At 43.5% G+C, this 16,907-nt stretch overlaps 1 protein-coding gene across 2 annotated transcripts in view; it reads right to left on the reverse strand.

The window, feature by feature from the left end:
• Positions 1-16,907, reverse strand: part of xirp2b (xin actin binding repeat containing 2b) — a 39,228-nt gene that overhangs the window by 1,242 nt on the left and 21,079 nt on the right. For both annotated transcript variants that reach the window (XM_077002953.1, XM_077002954.1), the window contains exons 2-7: positions 14,390-14,545; positions 12,397-12,525; positions 11,140-11,220; positions 10,520-10,577; positions 10,305-10,402; positions 388-9,814 (exon numbers count right to left, since the gene is read on the reverse strand). In XM_077002953.1, the coding sequence (XP_076859068.1) occupies positions 388-9,814; positions 10,305-10,402; positions 10,520-10,577; positions 11,140-11,220; positions 12,397-12,525; positions 14,390-14,545 (9,949 nt within the window). The remainder of the gene's footprint in view (positions 1-387; positions 9,815-10,304; positions 10,403-10,519; positions 10,578-11,139; positions 11,221-12,396; positions 12,526-14,389; positions 14,546-16,907) is intronic.

Below are 16,907 nucleotides of genomic sequence, written 5' to 3' on the forward strand. Positions count from 1 at the left end.
AAGGGTTACTTAACAAAAGGTAAATTAAATACTAAGAGAATACATTTTCTCCACTGCCACAGTTGTCATTCGAGTCCTGTGTGAGAGCACATAAAGTGAATATGTTATGTGAGAGATAAAGAAATATGCTGGCTTGAAAACAAATACCTTAAATTCAATTCAGACATGCAAGGGCACATTAAAAGTTTGTTGTAGCAATACACACACACACACTCACACACAGACACACACACACAATATAAATAGGATTATCTAATATTGCATCACTGAGGTAACATCGGCAGTGCTTTATTTAGTGGTTAGTTTCCATTCCCATCATGCACTGAGAGCATGTTTACTGGTCACTGCGGTCCCCTTTTGATCTGACAGCTGCTTACGGCCTCTCACCTGAGACGCTGTAGCCCAGGCTTTCAAACACACTCTCACTTTCAGCCCACGTCTTGTGGAAATTTTTCAGCAGTTCTTCAGCAGAGGCCTCAGGTGATGTTTTCACTTCCGGAGCTTTTTTCTTGACTGCATCGGCGTAAGAAAATGGAGCGCACTGGGAGAAAACGCTTTCCGAATGCTTTGATACCGTCGTGGAACTCCTTGTTCCACTCATCTTCATGCCAAATTCATCAACAGTACAGTAATGCTCCGTGGTGGTTTGTGTCTCGGAAAAGCCAGTTGGATCCACCGACTTCTCCGCTATTACGTCTGTGCACAGAGGTGGGGGGTGGACCTGCTGGGAGGGCTGCAGCATTGACTGTTGAGACTCGTGCTTTGAACCTTCAGAAGCAATTTCATCCGCTCTTGACACCTGCTCCTCCTGTTTGTTTTGTTGGTCTTTGATAGAGGAACTTTGCTCATCCATTTCAAAAACATTTTTAATAACATTTATGTCATAAGCTGCTGTATCCTCTTGTTGATTTGCTTTCCTTTTTGTGTTCGGCTCTGGGTCTTCAAGCCTTTCCGGGACACTGACAGACTTTTTCTTGGTGTAGACCTTTTCCTCCGGCGTCTCGAATCTGTCCACCAGTCCAGACAAGTCAAGCTTGGTCCAAGGCTCTTTCTCTTTCTCTGACACTTCAGTATCAGTTTGCTCTGTGTGCAGTCCTCCAAGTTCGACAGGGAACGTTTGAACAAATGTTTTCTTTTCCTCAGCAATCTCGGCCCTTTCAAAGAACTCTTGTGTTTTTTTAACTGATGCTGTTGCACTTTCTGAGACAACTCCTGAAGATTCTGTGTCTTTATTCTCCTCCAGAAATGTGGCTTCCTCAGAAGGTATAGAATCAATTTTAATCTGGCGATGAAATGTGGCTGGAGTTTCCACAATCTCAGACTTCTTTCCTGCCAGTGGCGCTGGCCGTGGCAGGGGATCAGGTGAGGGTCCGCGAGAGAGCTTAGCTGTCGCTTCCCTGAGTCTCGTCAGGCTGTCCGCTCTACCTAGAGCGGGAGATGGAGTGCCTCTGCTTAAGCGAGATGTGGGTGTTTCGGACCGCCGCGGTGGGGGAGTAGGTGGCGTGGGTGGGGGTGATGGCGCTACTCTCTGCGGTGAGTCAGTCCTTCTTATGGACTCGATGGTGATGAATGTGGGCGAAGGTGAGCGCATTCTTAATGAAGGTGACGGTGCTCTGAGATCAGAAGGTTTTAGGCTCTTCTCTTGTTGCTTGCGGCTTTTGTGAGTGGCTTTGCTCCCCTCCACTGCTTTCTTCTGCACTTCAACCTTTGTGGAGCCGATGGTGATCTTTGAAATTCTTTGTGTGGCTCTTCCTGAAAGCATTTTTTCGGATGTAGCCTCACACTCGTGCTTTTCAACAGTTTCATCATCTCCTTCCGAATGCATTAGCTTGGCTCGGACTAGATTCTGTACCTGAGTAATTGTTTCTTTGAGTCTCATAATGTCATCTCCTTCTAACGCCTCTTCCAAATCATGCCTGTCCATCGGGCCAAAAATCCACTCGGGAATTTCACTCAGCAAAGTCTTCACAGACTTGCAGTCCAGTCTTCCTTCACCTTCTTGTAACTCCATGATGTGATCAAGCAACGTCTGAGCTTCTGCGCATTGTTGTGTTGTTTCCCCGCTCTCTGGTGTGGTTTCATCAGCATCCTTTTGTGCCGCTTTCCCTGTCACTTGTAACAGAACATTTCTGCTTTCATCTTGCGATATGTCGGATGTTGTTTCACCGCCTGCCTCCCCTTTGTCTTTAGAAGAAGCCGGGACCTCCTTCTGAGCCTTGGCAGTGACATCTTCTGGCTGCAAACTCTGCTGAACTTTTCTCTTTGTGCTGTTGACCTCAGTTTGTACCTCTTGAACGAGCGTCTGCGTTTCCACCACAGTGATTTCCTCAGGTGTCTGGCTGGATGTCCAGGCTGAGTGTGGTGCCTCTGAGGCAGGGGCAGGTTCAGCAGTGATATTATTTTGTATTTGGCCCTGAGAGTGTTCAGCTGCCTCCTTGTCTTTCTTGGGTTTAGTCCTCCGTTTCCTTTTAGGCGTGGCAGGCGTCTCCTCCACCTGCTTTTGCTTGGCCTGTTTTTCAACTTTAGTCTCCATCTCTGTGAGTTTTCGTTCCCCACGCCCATTCACCTGCGCATTCTCCTGAGTCACCTTTGCGCTTTGGGCCGGATCTGTGGTCTTTTTTTCTGTGACCTCATCTTTACTATTCTTGCTGCTTTTCTTTGTCTTCTGGCTGTCAGCTTTTTGGGGATTGTGCTCAGTTTCCTTAACTTTGCTGTCCGTGTTGACCTTTGCCCGATCAGGTGATTTTTTTTCTTGTGCTTTGTTTTTGGAGATATCGGTTTTCTTTATTTCTTCAGCTATAGACTGTCCGGTCACTGTATTTGCAGTATGTTTTTTGTCAACGTTCATGTTAATTTCACTTGTCAGTGAAACATTTTCAGCGATAGTTTCATCTTTCCCATCACTGAGTGGCTGTATATTGGTCTTGTTACTAATAACCGTCTGTGACTTTGTGACAGAGGTAGATGTGAACTGATGAATATTTGTTGTTATGGACCGATACTTTTTCTTCTTCTTAGATGTGCTTGATGTGGTCTGCCGCTGACAAAAACTGGCTTGAGATGGCTGATCAGAGATGTTGTCCTTAACTGAGGAAATAATGTCAAATTCTAAAGGAGATTTCTCATTTGTAGAGGATATCAAAGACTTGCTTGCAGTAACATCTGAGGGAATGACACTCTTAGATGAATCATATGATTCTGTTCCTGATTGGACTTGGGTCACAGTTTTTTCAGCTTTCTCTTGAGAGAAGTCTAGTGATATGCCCTGCTCAGATTGTGTTGTGTTCTTTCCATCTGATGAAATCATTTCAAGTGCTGATCTGACTGACTCATGCATGTGAATCTCAAAGGCTGGTGAGCTGGGCGGCGTGTAGCTCCACTCCTGCTGCTGCCTGTATTTCTGCTCAGCTTTTATTAATGGAGTTTTGAATTTACTTACTGGGGATTTGCTTGGTGGTGGGGAAGCTGGTGGGGTTAGACTCACGGGAGCAAAAATTTTCTTGGGGGGCCGTGGAGACTCTGGTGGCTGCATTGCAATAGCTGGCTTGATCTCCGGTGAGATTGGAGTGGGTGAAACTGATGAAATGATGTTTTGGGTCTGCTCTTTGCTGATTTTTTCCACTGTTTTATGACTTGATGTCACTTGCATAGTCTCTTGGGCCTGCATATCTATTCTGTTAAACTGCATGGCTGGCTCCAGCTTTGGGACTTTACACAAAGCTGGTGCTTTGACAGGTTTCACCGTGAGTTTGGTAGGCTTGGCTGGTTCTGCGTTGGGAATGAGGTCTAGTTCTTGCTGTGAGGGAGGAGGAGGAAGGAACTCTTGCTCAGGTGCGGGTGCTGGGTGAGGTGGAGGAGGCGACGGAGTGGGTGGAGGAGGTAAATGATCAAGATCAGACTTCAGCGTGTCACTGAGAGGTGGAGGCGGGCTGGGTGGAGGAGGAAGATCAGTGTCACCCCTTGCGAGAGGAGGAGGGGTAGGAAAGAAAAGGTTGTCATAATTTGGAGGAGGAGATGGAGGGAGTGGGATGTCAGACTCTGGTAACTGAGGTGCTGGTGGTGGTGGTGGTGGTGGTGGTGCACAAATCTCCTGCTGTTTGTCTTTGGTTTTATCTAATCTTTTAGTCCCTTTGCGGCCTGTTTTGAGGTTGCGGAATTCTGTCTTTAAAGTTTTAACTCCGTGGGTCTGTACTATTGTTTTGTGTTCGAGTATGGTGGTCTTTGATGTCTGCGTGTTTGTTGTGGTTTGATCCACAAGTGTGTTATTCTCCAAAGATGTGGATCCACTTTGCATTGATTTATTGCTTACAAGCTTTTGTACGTGCCTCTTTGCCTCACTGCTTTTGGTGAGATTTTTCACAGAAGCAGTAGGACTTTGCGCCTGGATCTCTTGCTGAGAGGAAGATGGAGTTTTACCTTTGGAAACCTTAACCCTTCTTATTGGTTCTCTCCTGGGGATCTTTGGGCTTGCTCGCTGTGCTGTTTCTAGCAAGCATTTTATTGTGCCTTTAACATCTCCTTTTATGACTTCCTCTTTCTCAGCGAGACCCTGTTCTTGTGTTTCATGTAGTGATTTGATCGACAGCTTCACATCACCTTCTGTGCTGGCCCTGCGTTGCATTCTGGGTGATGAAGGGGGCTCCAGCAAAAGCTGAATCGTTCCTTTCACATCTCCTTGAACTGCAATCTCTTGCTGGAAAGCCTTTCTTTCATTAGAAGCCTCTTGCAGATTTTGTAACGCTGTATGAATGTCTCCCCTCACAATCTCTTCTTTCTCCACCTCTTTGACTGCTTGTTTGGCTTCTTCTAGAGATTTTAATGTACCTTTGATGTCTCCTGAAACTAAATCCTCAATAACAATTTCGACTTTGGTGGTAGCTGAGTCCTTCAGTGATTTCAGCGCTCCTTTGATGTCGCCTGGGATGATCTCAGGCTTTTCCACCTCTTTAGGTTGCTTTTGAGCATCCTCAAGAGACCTGAGGGCAGTGGGTATGTCACCTTTTACAACCTCCTCTTTCTCTAGAACGACTGACTGATTTATAGACTGTGTCAGAGAGTCCAGAGTGGCTCTTAAATCACCTCCCACTATCTCCTCTCTGTTCTCTAGTAAGACAGGGGGCTCTGTCATGAAAACCTTCACTGTGTTATGAACATCACCAGGCACAATATCTTCCTTGTCCACCAAGCGACAGATTTGAGCCTGATGACGTGTGAGGCTTAATTTTGTTTCTTTAATATCACCCCCAACAATTTCCTCCTTTTCTAGTTTACCTGACTCAACTTCATCCGGCTCTGCTTGGACCTGTTTAAGGTAGTCCAGAGCACCGGACTCAATACAGGTAGAATAAAAGCTGACATTTCCCTTTTCTGTGTCATCAACCTTAATTTTCACAACCTCTTCCATGTCTGGATTGTATAGCTTTTGTAGACAACCTTTTACATTACCTCCGATTATATCTTCTTTTTCTGTTGTGCCGTCATCTTTTTGATTGAAAAGGGAATATATGGTCATGCGAACGTCTCCTTTCTCATCCTCCTGAATCAGAATGCCATGCTTGCTCATACTGTCCTCCTTCAGCAGGCTGTTTATGGCCACTTGGATGTCGCCTCGAATTATTTCCTCTTTCTCCACACTGGTGGCAGTTTGCTGGTTGAGCAGCTGTTGGACTGTGTTACTGATATTCCCTCTCTCCTGTGCATCTATAATAATCCCTTTCTCTTTGGTATCTTGTCTGTTGAGAAGGTTCATCATAATGTTCTGCAGATCTCCTTTGATGACTTCTTCTTTCTGAATCTTTGGAGCTTCTTGATTCATGAGATTATACTTAGCCATGCGCACATCTCCAATTTCATCAGTCTCTATAATGATCCCTTTGGACTCCACCATTCTCTGACTATATAGCTCATCAAGAGTTTCTTTTATGCTTTTACCTATAATTTCAGTTTTCTCTACGTTGCTCTCATTGAACTCAGAAATTGGGGTGGATTCAAATAGCCATGTTGTAGTTTTCACATCTGCCTTGGGTATTTCTTCACGGACAAACTCCTTAGTGTCCTCATCCTCTTTGATGTGATCGAGTGGATTTTTCTCAAACAACCACACAGACTGTTTTACATCTCCCTTCACCTGTTCTTGCATAATAACTGTTTCCATCTCATCCTCTGAGTTTTCACCGTGGATCTGATCAATAGTGTGAGTCTCAAACATCCATTTAGCTGCCTTCACATCTCCTTTGTTAATCTCACTCATGCTCACAGTGCGAATTAATTTCTGTGATATCAAGTCAGACTCAAAATGCAGTTTGTTTGCCTTGACATCACCGCCTTTGATGTCTTCAACAGTTCTGACAGATATTTTGCCATCATCAGCGATCATGTCAAGAGGCTGGGTTTCAAATCTCCACCTAGCGGTTGTGACATCACCTTTCTGAACATCCTCTTCAGTGACAGCTTTGATGATGTAGACCTCATCAGTGTCTCTAATGGAATCAAGAGGCTTAGTTTCGAATAACCAGCGGGCGCCCACCACATCCCCTTTGAGCACTTCTTCCTTAGTGAGTGTGGTAACTTCATGATAATGTCCATCCTTGTCTTGAATGGCATAAAGTGGTAGAGTTTCAAACATCATGGCAAAATTTTTAACATCTCCCTTCTCCTCTTCCTCACGGATGATTTTCTGTGTCTCCGCCACAGAGGAGACCTCCTGGATTTGATCGAATGAACAGGTCTCAAAAATAAACCGACCTTTATCAACATTGCCTCCTTGAACATCTGTCACAGTGCGTATCCCCTTTAGTTGTGCATTCTGACAGATAGCATCTATTGGCTGGTTCTCAAAGAGCCATTTGCAATTTCCTACGTTTCCCTTCTGAATGTCCTCAGCCTGGGCAGTCTTCAACTGGCGCATGAACTCCTCTGAGGTCGAGGTCATAGCATCAGAGGCCTGGGTCTCGAATATGTATCTCATTCGAGATACATCTCCTGACTGGACATCAAGCTCAGTTACCTGCTTTAATGCACGCCCCTCCTCCCCAGTGATACTGTCAAGGTTCTCAGTTTCGAAAAGGAAGCGAGCCATGCAAACATCTTTTCCCTGAATGTCCTCCTGCTGTATGGCGCGTGCTTTCAACACGGCCTCTGACTCATCTCGGATGGTATCGAGGGCCTGCGTTTCAAAGAGCCAGGTGCAGGATTTTACATCACCTTTATGAACCTCATTAGTGTCGTTTTCATTCTTGATCTCAGCTTTTTCGTATAGCATATCCATTGGTTTGGTCTCAAACAGCCACTTGCAGGTTTTAACATCACCTTTTACTATTTCAGTCATCTCTTTAGCGATACACTCTTCATCTTCAATATTGCTAAAGTATTTAATGGCATCTAAAGGCTGGGTTTCAAAAAGCCATTTGGCTGTTTTGACATCACCCGCCTCAACCTCCTGCTGTGTGATGCCCTTAATGACTTGGTATTTGGTTATGCTTTCATCAAACTGGTCAATAGGGCAGGTTTCAAACATCCATTTATAGCTTTTGACATCCCCTTTCACAATCTCTTCATGACGTACAGTTTTCACTTCATGGAAGTAACCTGAGCTATCTTGCATAGCATACATTGGCGTGGATTCAAAAAGATCTTTATTTGATTTTACAGAGCCTTTGGTCACACCTTCTACTTGAATCCTTTGACTTTCATCATAGCTGCTCAAATCATATGTTTCAAAAATGTGCTTGTAATTCGCTACGTCTGCCTTTTCAATATTCTCAATATTCACAGTTCTGCTCATTTCTTTTTTCTCCTCCCTGATTTGTTCTAATGGCTGGCTCTCAAATACCCACGTCTGATGTCGAACATCTCCCCTCTCCTCCTCAGCTGTCACTCTTCTTTTAAGTTTTCCTACCTCTGCAAGTTCCTTCAATTCATCTTTTGGAGTGGTTTCAAAAAAGTGTCTGGCAGATTGAACATCTCCTCCAATAATCTCCTCTGTGTTGACAGGTTTGGCATTTGAATCATCCTTTAATGTGTCCATGGGCTGAGTCTCAAACACCCAACAATTCTTGCGCACATCACCTTTGTAACTCTCCTCATCATTTTGTTCAACATTGACCATCTTAATCACTTCCTTCTTTTCCTCTCTGATATTGTCAAGTTTCTGGTTCTCAAATAGCCATTTCTGGTGTCTCACATCACCTTTTTCCTCTACAGAAGTCACTGTTTTCTTCAACCTGCCTGGTCTACCATCCAAATTTTGAATACCATCTAGGGAGTGATTCTCAAACATCCATCTTTGGTGTCTTAAATCACCCCTCTCCTCCTCTACTGTGGCTCTCTTCTTCAGCTTTCCCACCTCTGGAAGTTCTTTCAATTCATATAAAGGTGCAGTTTCAAACAGATGTCTAACAGACTGCACATCACCACCAATGATCTCCTCAGTGGCAGCTGGCCGGGCATTTGAGTCATCTTTCAGTGTGTCCATGGGCTGGGTCTCAAACACCATACAGTGTCTGCGAACATCTGCACCAAGAATCTCCTCTTTCTGTTGTCCATGTATCCTTTCCCATTCCTCATTTATAGAATCCAGCCTTTTCGTCTCAAATAACCATCTTCCCCTTTTTGCATCACCTTGCATGTTGTCTTCCATAGAAATGCTAGAGATGAGCCTAAACTGAGAAAAGTCGTTGTTAACCATGTCAACTGGTTGGGTTTCGAAAAGCCAGCGTGATGTTTTGATGTCCCCCTTTTCTGTCTCTTCTCTTCGGACAGACGTAATTTCCACCACTTCACCTGAGTGCTCCCTCAAAACACACATGCACTGAGTCTCGAACAGCCAGATGGTTATCTTCATATCAGCTTTGATCTCTTCCGTGACAGACTTCAGATTCAAAAGTTGCTTTTCATCCATAGTTTCTGCGTCACCTAGAGAATCCATTTCCGGGTTTTCAAACATGTACCGCATAGATTTCACATTACCCCTGGTTATCTCTTGTGTGAACACAACCTCTTTGGTTTTCTCATCATCACCATGCATCCTATTTAGAGAATCCATCGGCTTCGTCTCAAATAACCAAGCTGCTGCTCTGACATCTTTTTTGCCGATTTCATTATACGACAGTTTCTTCCCACCATAACCAGTATCTGCTCCCAACACATCAATGGTCTGAGTCTCGAACATCAAAGCGGTATTCCTCACATCCCCCCCAGCTATGACTTCCTGCTGAACTATCTTTCTGCCGTCCTCCTCATCGTCTGAAGAGTCTTTAATGCAGTCCAGAGGCCTGTTCTCGAACATCCAGCGCACGGACTGCACCTCCCCTCTTAAGATTTCATCCCATTCCAGATACTCCCTCTCTGGGCTCTGGTTAGGGCTGTTTCCGCTATGCTCAAAGTGGTACGCTGCCTCCTGCACGTCCCCTACCATTTTCTCGTGCTCATCCATCTCATCTTCCTCATTATAGAAATCTCGCTCCAGGTCTTTCCTAACATCGGGGTGAATGTGTTTGCACAAGCGTTTCAGCTCAAGTAGTTCCCTCTGTTTAAAGTACTGGTCTTTGCTCATGGTATGTTTCATTGCACATGTTGGTTCAGGGGGCAATGTAAATCCTATGTCCTCGGGTAGCTCTTCTAGTAAGTCTGGTGGTGGAGGGGGCAGGAAGTCCAGATCATCATCATCAACTGCATGCTCAATGCCTGGGGCCCCGGCTTCAGCTCCTGTGGCTCCTGCTGTATCCTTTGATGTATCAAATATCTCACTCTTGAATTCGTGGTGGCGGACATTTACACCCGAAGCCCACTTAGAACGGTTGATGTCATGTTCAATCTTTATTGAGGAGGAAAAATTGGACTGCGTCATTCAGCACTTTGACTCAACTTTAATCTTAAGCAAAATATCTGATCAGATGTGGCAATTATTTTTTTGAAAATGACATCACTTGTGTGAAGCTGGATGTTCATAGCTCATTAAGTTCTTTCAAATAAATTGGATCCTTTTTCGGATCTAAATCTTGATTTCTGTGATTGATATGGAGAGTGTATTTACAGAAAGAAAACAGTAAGAAAATGGGTCTTAGAAGACTATTTCTTCTCTGAAGCTTGGTAACTTCTGTTCCCTTGTAGATACAGTATAATCTAATTGGATTTGCCACATACACTATAAACTATACAGCATAGAATAGATTTTGTGTAGGCACAGCATCAGTCTGGACTGTGTAGCTACATGTTATGCCAAAATCCTAAGACTAAGCCTAACCCTAATCCTAATCCTAACCCTAATCCAGAGGACTGCAGGCTGTTTGGTTAAGAGACATTACCTTAATCTTCTTATTCGGAGCAGCTTCCTCAATAGTTTTTTCAAATTGTTTCGCCAGTTCTTTGGCTGAGAGTTTTGGGTAGTACTCTTCTTCTGTAACTGTTTAGATAACATATTTAAAATCTTTACTCTTCAGAAAAGTCAGTGTAAATGCAGAGACCTGCAGATGAAAAACAGGAACGTGAATGTATGAATGTGATATTGGTGCTGACTCACCCTGGTGATTCTCAGCAGCACAGGTTGCCCCCCAAGAAACACTCTCTTCAAGTAGAACCTGTAAAACAGGCAAATGTAGTTAGTCAAATATGAATTAAATGCTAATGCACTGTGAAATGCAATGTCACTTTTGACACACAGGAACTGACCTTAGTTCTAGGACCATGTCCATTAGAATAGAATTCACCTATGTGCTTTACTTTCCAAAGTATTTGTAGTGTTATAGACGAAATCGTGGTTTCACCTAACAGGACAGGTATTCTGTACATTTTTCCGGCAATATCTGCTTATATAATATCCAGCCCAGAAGATCTACTATTTCAAAACTATTGCAAAGAAGACCCATGAACATTAAAGAAATGCATGCTGTTTAAGCAGAAATGCTTGCGGCTTAATGTTCAAGTCCCCAAAGCGTTCCTCAAAAGTGTTACGGATAGTGGCGTTGAAGGTGGCGTCTCTTTCAAGTGGCATGACGGGATGGCAGAAGAAGAAATAAACGCTATTAAGGCTCTTCGAGTGCATCAGAGATGTAAATGAGAGTGCTGCGATTGCCTGTGTAGCTTCATTATGCTGTCGGTGTGGGTTAGTCGTTAAGGGCGCTGCCTGAGGGGCACACGTACCCTTTCATCCTTCTGAGCTTCTGCTGCTTCTCTTTCTCTCATTCCACTCCTCGCTAACAGCTCGGATGAGCTCGCAACCTCCTGGGCGAGAGGAGAACCAGTGTCAGAAGGTGAGGTGAAAGCACGTATATATGGAACACAGCGGGTACACAAGCATAGCGTCGCCCTTTGCTGAAGTTCAAGCAAACACATCCATGTCCTCTCTCAAAGCAGCAATCATTTTATCTTATTACATTGATTCGCATAACTCTTATTCATCAAACATCTCTCTAAAAACATCATTATCTTGTCACACCAATACACACACACACACACACACACACACACACACACACACACACACACCATTTCTCTGTCAGTCCCTTTCACCCTCTCTTTTTCTAAAACTGTCCACTTGCTGGAGCCACACAACCCCCACTTACTCATAGATAATTGCAAGTTATTCCCGGTCTATCCATTATCATCAAGAACAACTGAGAAGACCTTTTAATAAGAAACCCACTGCAGTGAGATCATGCTGATGTGAATGAATTCACCATTCCAGAGGACTCTAACCCAGCCTCCATGACTGGCTGCGATACAGATACATCTTACTATTTGTGTCATGTATTCTCATTATTTGAGGATTTGCGCTTGCAAAATACATTTCTAGACATGACTGCCCTCTCAGTAGAAACCAAACTCCTATCACTTGCAGAGCAATGCACCAGCAAGCCCAGCAGAAAGACAGATAGCACACGCACTGGACTGTACATGATTACCCCCTTTGCTAATCAGCACCTCTTTACACAGGGTAAGGAAAACAAGATGGAGAACTGTAGACATTTCAATCAAAACTCCCAGAGTACTTTAGCTGCTGTTGTTTCGTTTGTAAAATATGTGTGTGATCATCACTGCTCCAGCGATCACCCCCTCTCTGTGGAAACACCGAGGGAAGCCGAGGATCTCTGGAAGGGGGTGCGCTGTGGACGTGGATCGCGGCTGGAGTGGATGTGGACTGGCAGGCTAGGCTAATGCAGAGTTGGCTCTGACTCTCTCTCTTTCACTGCTTGTCATCTGCTCTTGCTCTTTAAATCAGGTTCCACATTGTGGTGATGAGACAATCTAATCAGAGTTTATTCTAGAAAAATCTAATTGTTAATAGACTTTTAATTAGCTTTGGGCCTAGAAGCTAATATCAATGAAAATGCTTCTGTCATTGCTAGCGGATTCTGAAGCTGTGCAGTGCTTTCAATCTATTAGGTACTGACTAATTACCTGCCCAGGTCTTTGTTTGTAGTGTGACTGTGGATTTGTGTGAGCTGAAGGGTTCTGATCCCTCTCAAACTGTCTGCGAATACTGGCCAGACCACCAGGCAGGGAGCAGACTTCAGCTTCCTCCAGGACCTTAAGAAATCAGAAAAGAGAAGGTGAGAAACATTGGGGGACAGAGTAAAGGAGATATTCTGAGAGACTGAGACAGACACAGAGAGTATAAGAAAACAGGAATAAGTGAAGTTTAGCACCACCCATAAGCCATTCAGAACTAAGAGGGTCAAAACATTATTTTGCAGGTGTGAATGTGTGAACACTCTCTTTGTCCGCTGTTGACCTTCCCTCACTCTCACTCAAACACAAGATCAGGCTTCTTTATTCTATATGTGTACCCGAAACCTCCAGCCAGCATGTATTGTTGCTCAGCCCAGTGGTAGACTGACAGGGATAGGGCAAACAAGTGATCTGTGTGAAGAGTAACCTGTAGGGGGCAGGAGTGTCCTGTAGTGCCGTATATTAAACCTATTTTGGGTGTCCCGCCAGCACAGGGAAGGAGCAAGGGACTGGAGAGATGTGTCAGGTTCCTGTGGAGGTATTGAACTCCTCACACTGGTCAGATCTATTCACAGTCCACTCACCAACCCAGAGAACGGTGGCCACTCCAGCTTCAACACTGACATCACGGTCCACGTTCACACTGCACCGTGTCTGGCGAGAGACTGGTGGTGTGAACGCACACTGCAGCTCAGTGCTGAGATCTCCGTCTTCAGAAAGTCATGGGCAAATGAAGGCGGGGTCATCTGCCCTAGCCCCAAAAGGGTGTGGGTGAGGGGCATTCTACAACATATGGTATGTGTGCTGTCTTCTGCACATTAACACGGCTGTTGGGATTTTGCCATGGACAGAGTCCAACAGCACATGAGAGAAAGCAGAAACATAAATAATATATATTTTTGAATAGTTTCTTTATTCTGTATACTGCCATTTCTTTTCTCCCTTTGTGCTGTCTCTCTCTCTTTCTCTCTCTCTCTCCTCTCTATTCTCACAACAAAAGGAAAATCAGAAATGCTTTTCTTTGTAGTGGGATTTGCAAAGGCATCAATAACTGCTTAAGTCAGTGAGCTGGAAATGGCATCTGAATTTGAGAACAAATGAGTGGAAACAATACAAATTTAGCCCAGTAGGAGCGTCCACGGGCACCGGCAAACAAAAACTCTGGAGCAGCACACGACGAACTCAGCAGAGGCCTGGGCAGACCACACAGCTCACGTCTGGTCATACCTCCACTCACATACTATTGGTCTCCATGGACACTAGTAGTTAGGAGTGGACTTCCTACACACTTTTTATTCTTAAATTGTAAGTCTTCAATTGAAGTTCATTTTCAAGTATTTACCAAAAACATTATTATATACAAAAGCTGCAAAAAGAATCAGTGAAGCAAAAAAAATCAGTGAAGTGAAAAAGGTCTCTGAAATTGTCAATGCGTTCCAAAGAATTTAAATAGCCTGGGCTTCATATTACAGTAAAATTCTCTTTCCTTGCATAATATCAATTAAATTTGTTTATTTATTTATTACATTATTTATTTAAAACAGACACTTATTGTATTTATTAGCCTATGTAAAAATGACATTTTAAGTAACTATACAAAAGTTCAAATATTTTAAAGCATAATAAACACAAAATTGGAAGACAGCTGATTTGTGTATGGGTGTGTGTGTGTGTGTGTGTGTGTGTGTGTGTGTGTGTGTGTGTGTGTGTGTGTGTGTGTGTGTGTGTGTGTGTGTGTGTGTGTGTGTGTGTGATTGTGAGTGTTTCTGTATGGGTGGGTAGGTGTGTGGGTGTATGTGTGTATGTGTGTGTGAGTGTGTATGGGTGGGGGAGTGTGTGTGTGTGTGTATGGGTGGGCGGGTGTGTGTGTGTGTATGGGTGGGCGTGTGTGTGTGTGTGTGTGTGTGTGTGTGTGTGTGTGTGTTTATGGGTGGGAGCCTACCCTGCTGGAGAAGCTTGCTGCATCCTGGTTAGAGACTGCAGCCTGGTACATGGCTGCACGATTCTTCAGAGGGAGGAGTTGTGGGCAATCTGCCTTCACCTGCTGCCCTGCCCACTCCAGAGACCCGGCCCCTGGGTACCAGCACGCTGCCTGCAGCTGCACACACAAACACACACACACACACACACACACAATTCCATCAACAACAAATGGCACACTTTTATGGAAAGAGGCCAGCCAGGGAAAACAAATACACAATGACACACCGCAACGCTCAGTGGAATTAAGACTTAATTATTCCAAAATAGGAGTTCTTAACGACCTTTGCTGTTTTTCAACTTAGTGCATTACTTCACATTTTATTGGTGATGTAGTCTCTGATTATAATTATGTCCACACAGAAATCAGCTATGCTCATAAAGATGGTAATTGAGTTTTTGTTGAACCACCTGAGACCAGGACTTTGTTGGAATGAGGCTTTTTACATTCTCTTTGCTATTTGTAACCTCCTGACAACGGCAGAAACAAGGAAACAGGAGGCCGTTTGTGAGAAAGTGATGTCCTTGTATGACATTGCTCTCTAAATGTCAAACGAAACCACTAAATCTCGTGGAAAAAAGAATGAGATGAAGAAATACACAAATGATAGAAATGAAAAACTCAACGGTGTAACACACGGGCTGCTGATCACCACACAATGCAGTTACTCAACATCCTGCATTTTGCATGCTGGGAAGTTGCGTAAGCGCTCAATGAAAACAGGAGCTCTTATTTTAAATATAGCTGCGGCCCATACAAGGAGTTCATATTCTTAGAAACGAGGGATGTTGTACTTACATTAGACACTTATCAAAGGTCAGTGTTTGAGGTGTATGACATATGCATGTTTACCTGGGCAATAGGCCACCACAGCGTAGACAGTGGTAAAATCAGCCAACAGACTGTCTGTCTGTCATGTGTTACAGGATCACCTGCTGTCTGTGCACTGTTAGAGGATGAAGTCATTCCGTTGCTCCATCCGTACTATACATAGCTAGCAGAGAGGCATTCATACAGCATGGTGCCAGGGTGACAGTGGAACTTCAATGAATCAAGTCTTCCCCTTATGTGGTGACATAATTCAAACCAATTACACACATGTATCAGTGGACACCCAATTAAACATGGCAGAATATGGATTTATGTTTTGCTCTGTTGTAAAATCTTGTTAAAATAACAAGCTTCTGGCAATCTTGGTTTTTCCATACCTACAGGGATGGATTCACATGTGCCTCTCTCTCTCTCTCTCTCTTTCTCTCTCACACACGTACACACAACCCCCCCCCCCCCCCCACACACACACACACTCATTATTCTCAACATTCTCATTATTTGAAGAGTGTGTGCGGCATCTGAGCCTAGCATGTTTGTGTTTTTTCCACTCACACAAAAGACAAAAGCAACATTAGTGCTAACGTGTGCAACATCACAACCCAACCACCATAACACAATTAACTCATAACAGCAATCACGTTACCAACATATGCCATTAATTTCTGATCTGGTACAGTTGTTAAAGCAGCTCTACAGTTCACATAAGTCTGTTCTAATAGTTCAGAGCAATGACGTGATGTCCAGACTGTTTACAATGCTGATCATGTTTAGGTCTGTTCTGGTCCTCAGATAATGCACGTTTCCTCAAATCCGCAAACAGCAGTGCAAATAAACATTTAGATTTTTTGAACAGCTGCTATCAGTTTAAAAAATCCTTTGATATCCTCAGTCTTTTCAAAATAGGAACGAAATGCTCAAACGATAATAAAGCTTTATTAGTCACGTTGAAATAAGTGCGTAATTAGGTTTCTGCAAAAATAATAAAAAATGCCCGAATACTTCTTTAGTCCGTAAGGATTAGTAAATGTTTTTTTGCACACAGCATTACCAAGTCATGACAATACCTTTGATCTGATTATACCAAAACACATCATTAGGAGTTCATATTATGTTGACTTGTGTATGGTTTATGTGAACTAATGTGGACTAATACAACTGTTTCGTCTGCGTTTCAGATATTTATGGTCGGACTATACAAATTTCACAAGTAGCTGGCAGAACCTTTAAAAGCCGCATTATAAATATTCAGTTGTTTATCCCATCAGAATCATTAATTGCAGCAAATGAGTGTTTATTTTCTCTCAGACTGGAATTCACGAATATATTAGAACAAATGAGCAAAGGCTCAGGATTTACATATCAAGCTCTAAATGATGCAACTCCATTTTTAAACTACTTAAAAATGACAATACATGCAAACATTGCCACTAATCACGATATGCCTGGCTGTTCCTGATGCCGCTAATTACGATATGTCTGGCTCTCCCTGTATATGTCATTGTTTCAGAATTTATATTTTCATCTTAAGATTATTGGAACTACAAACAGCAATTGTAAATGACTTGTTGTGCATGCCATAAATAAGGACTTGAAGAGTCCTTAAAAAATTGTAGCATGCTACATTGAGTGGATGGTTCTTAAACGC

The sequence above is a fragment of the Brachyhypopomus gauderio genome, chromosome 4 (assembly GCF_052324685.1).
Source record: "Brachyhypopomus gauderio isolate BG-103 chromosome 4, BGAUD_0.2, whole genome shotgun sequence".
Taxonomy (NCBI): Eukaryota; Metazoa; Chordata; class Actinopteri; order Gymnotiformes; family Hypopomidae; genus Brachyhypopomus; species Brachyhypopomus gauderio.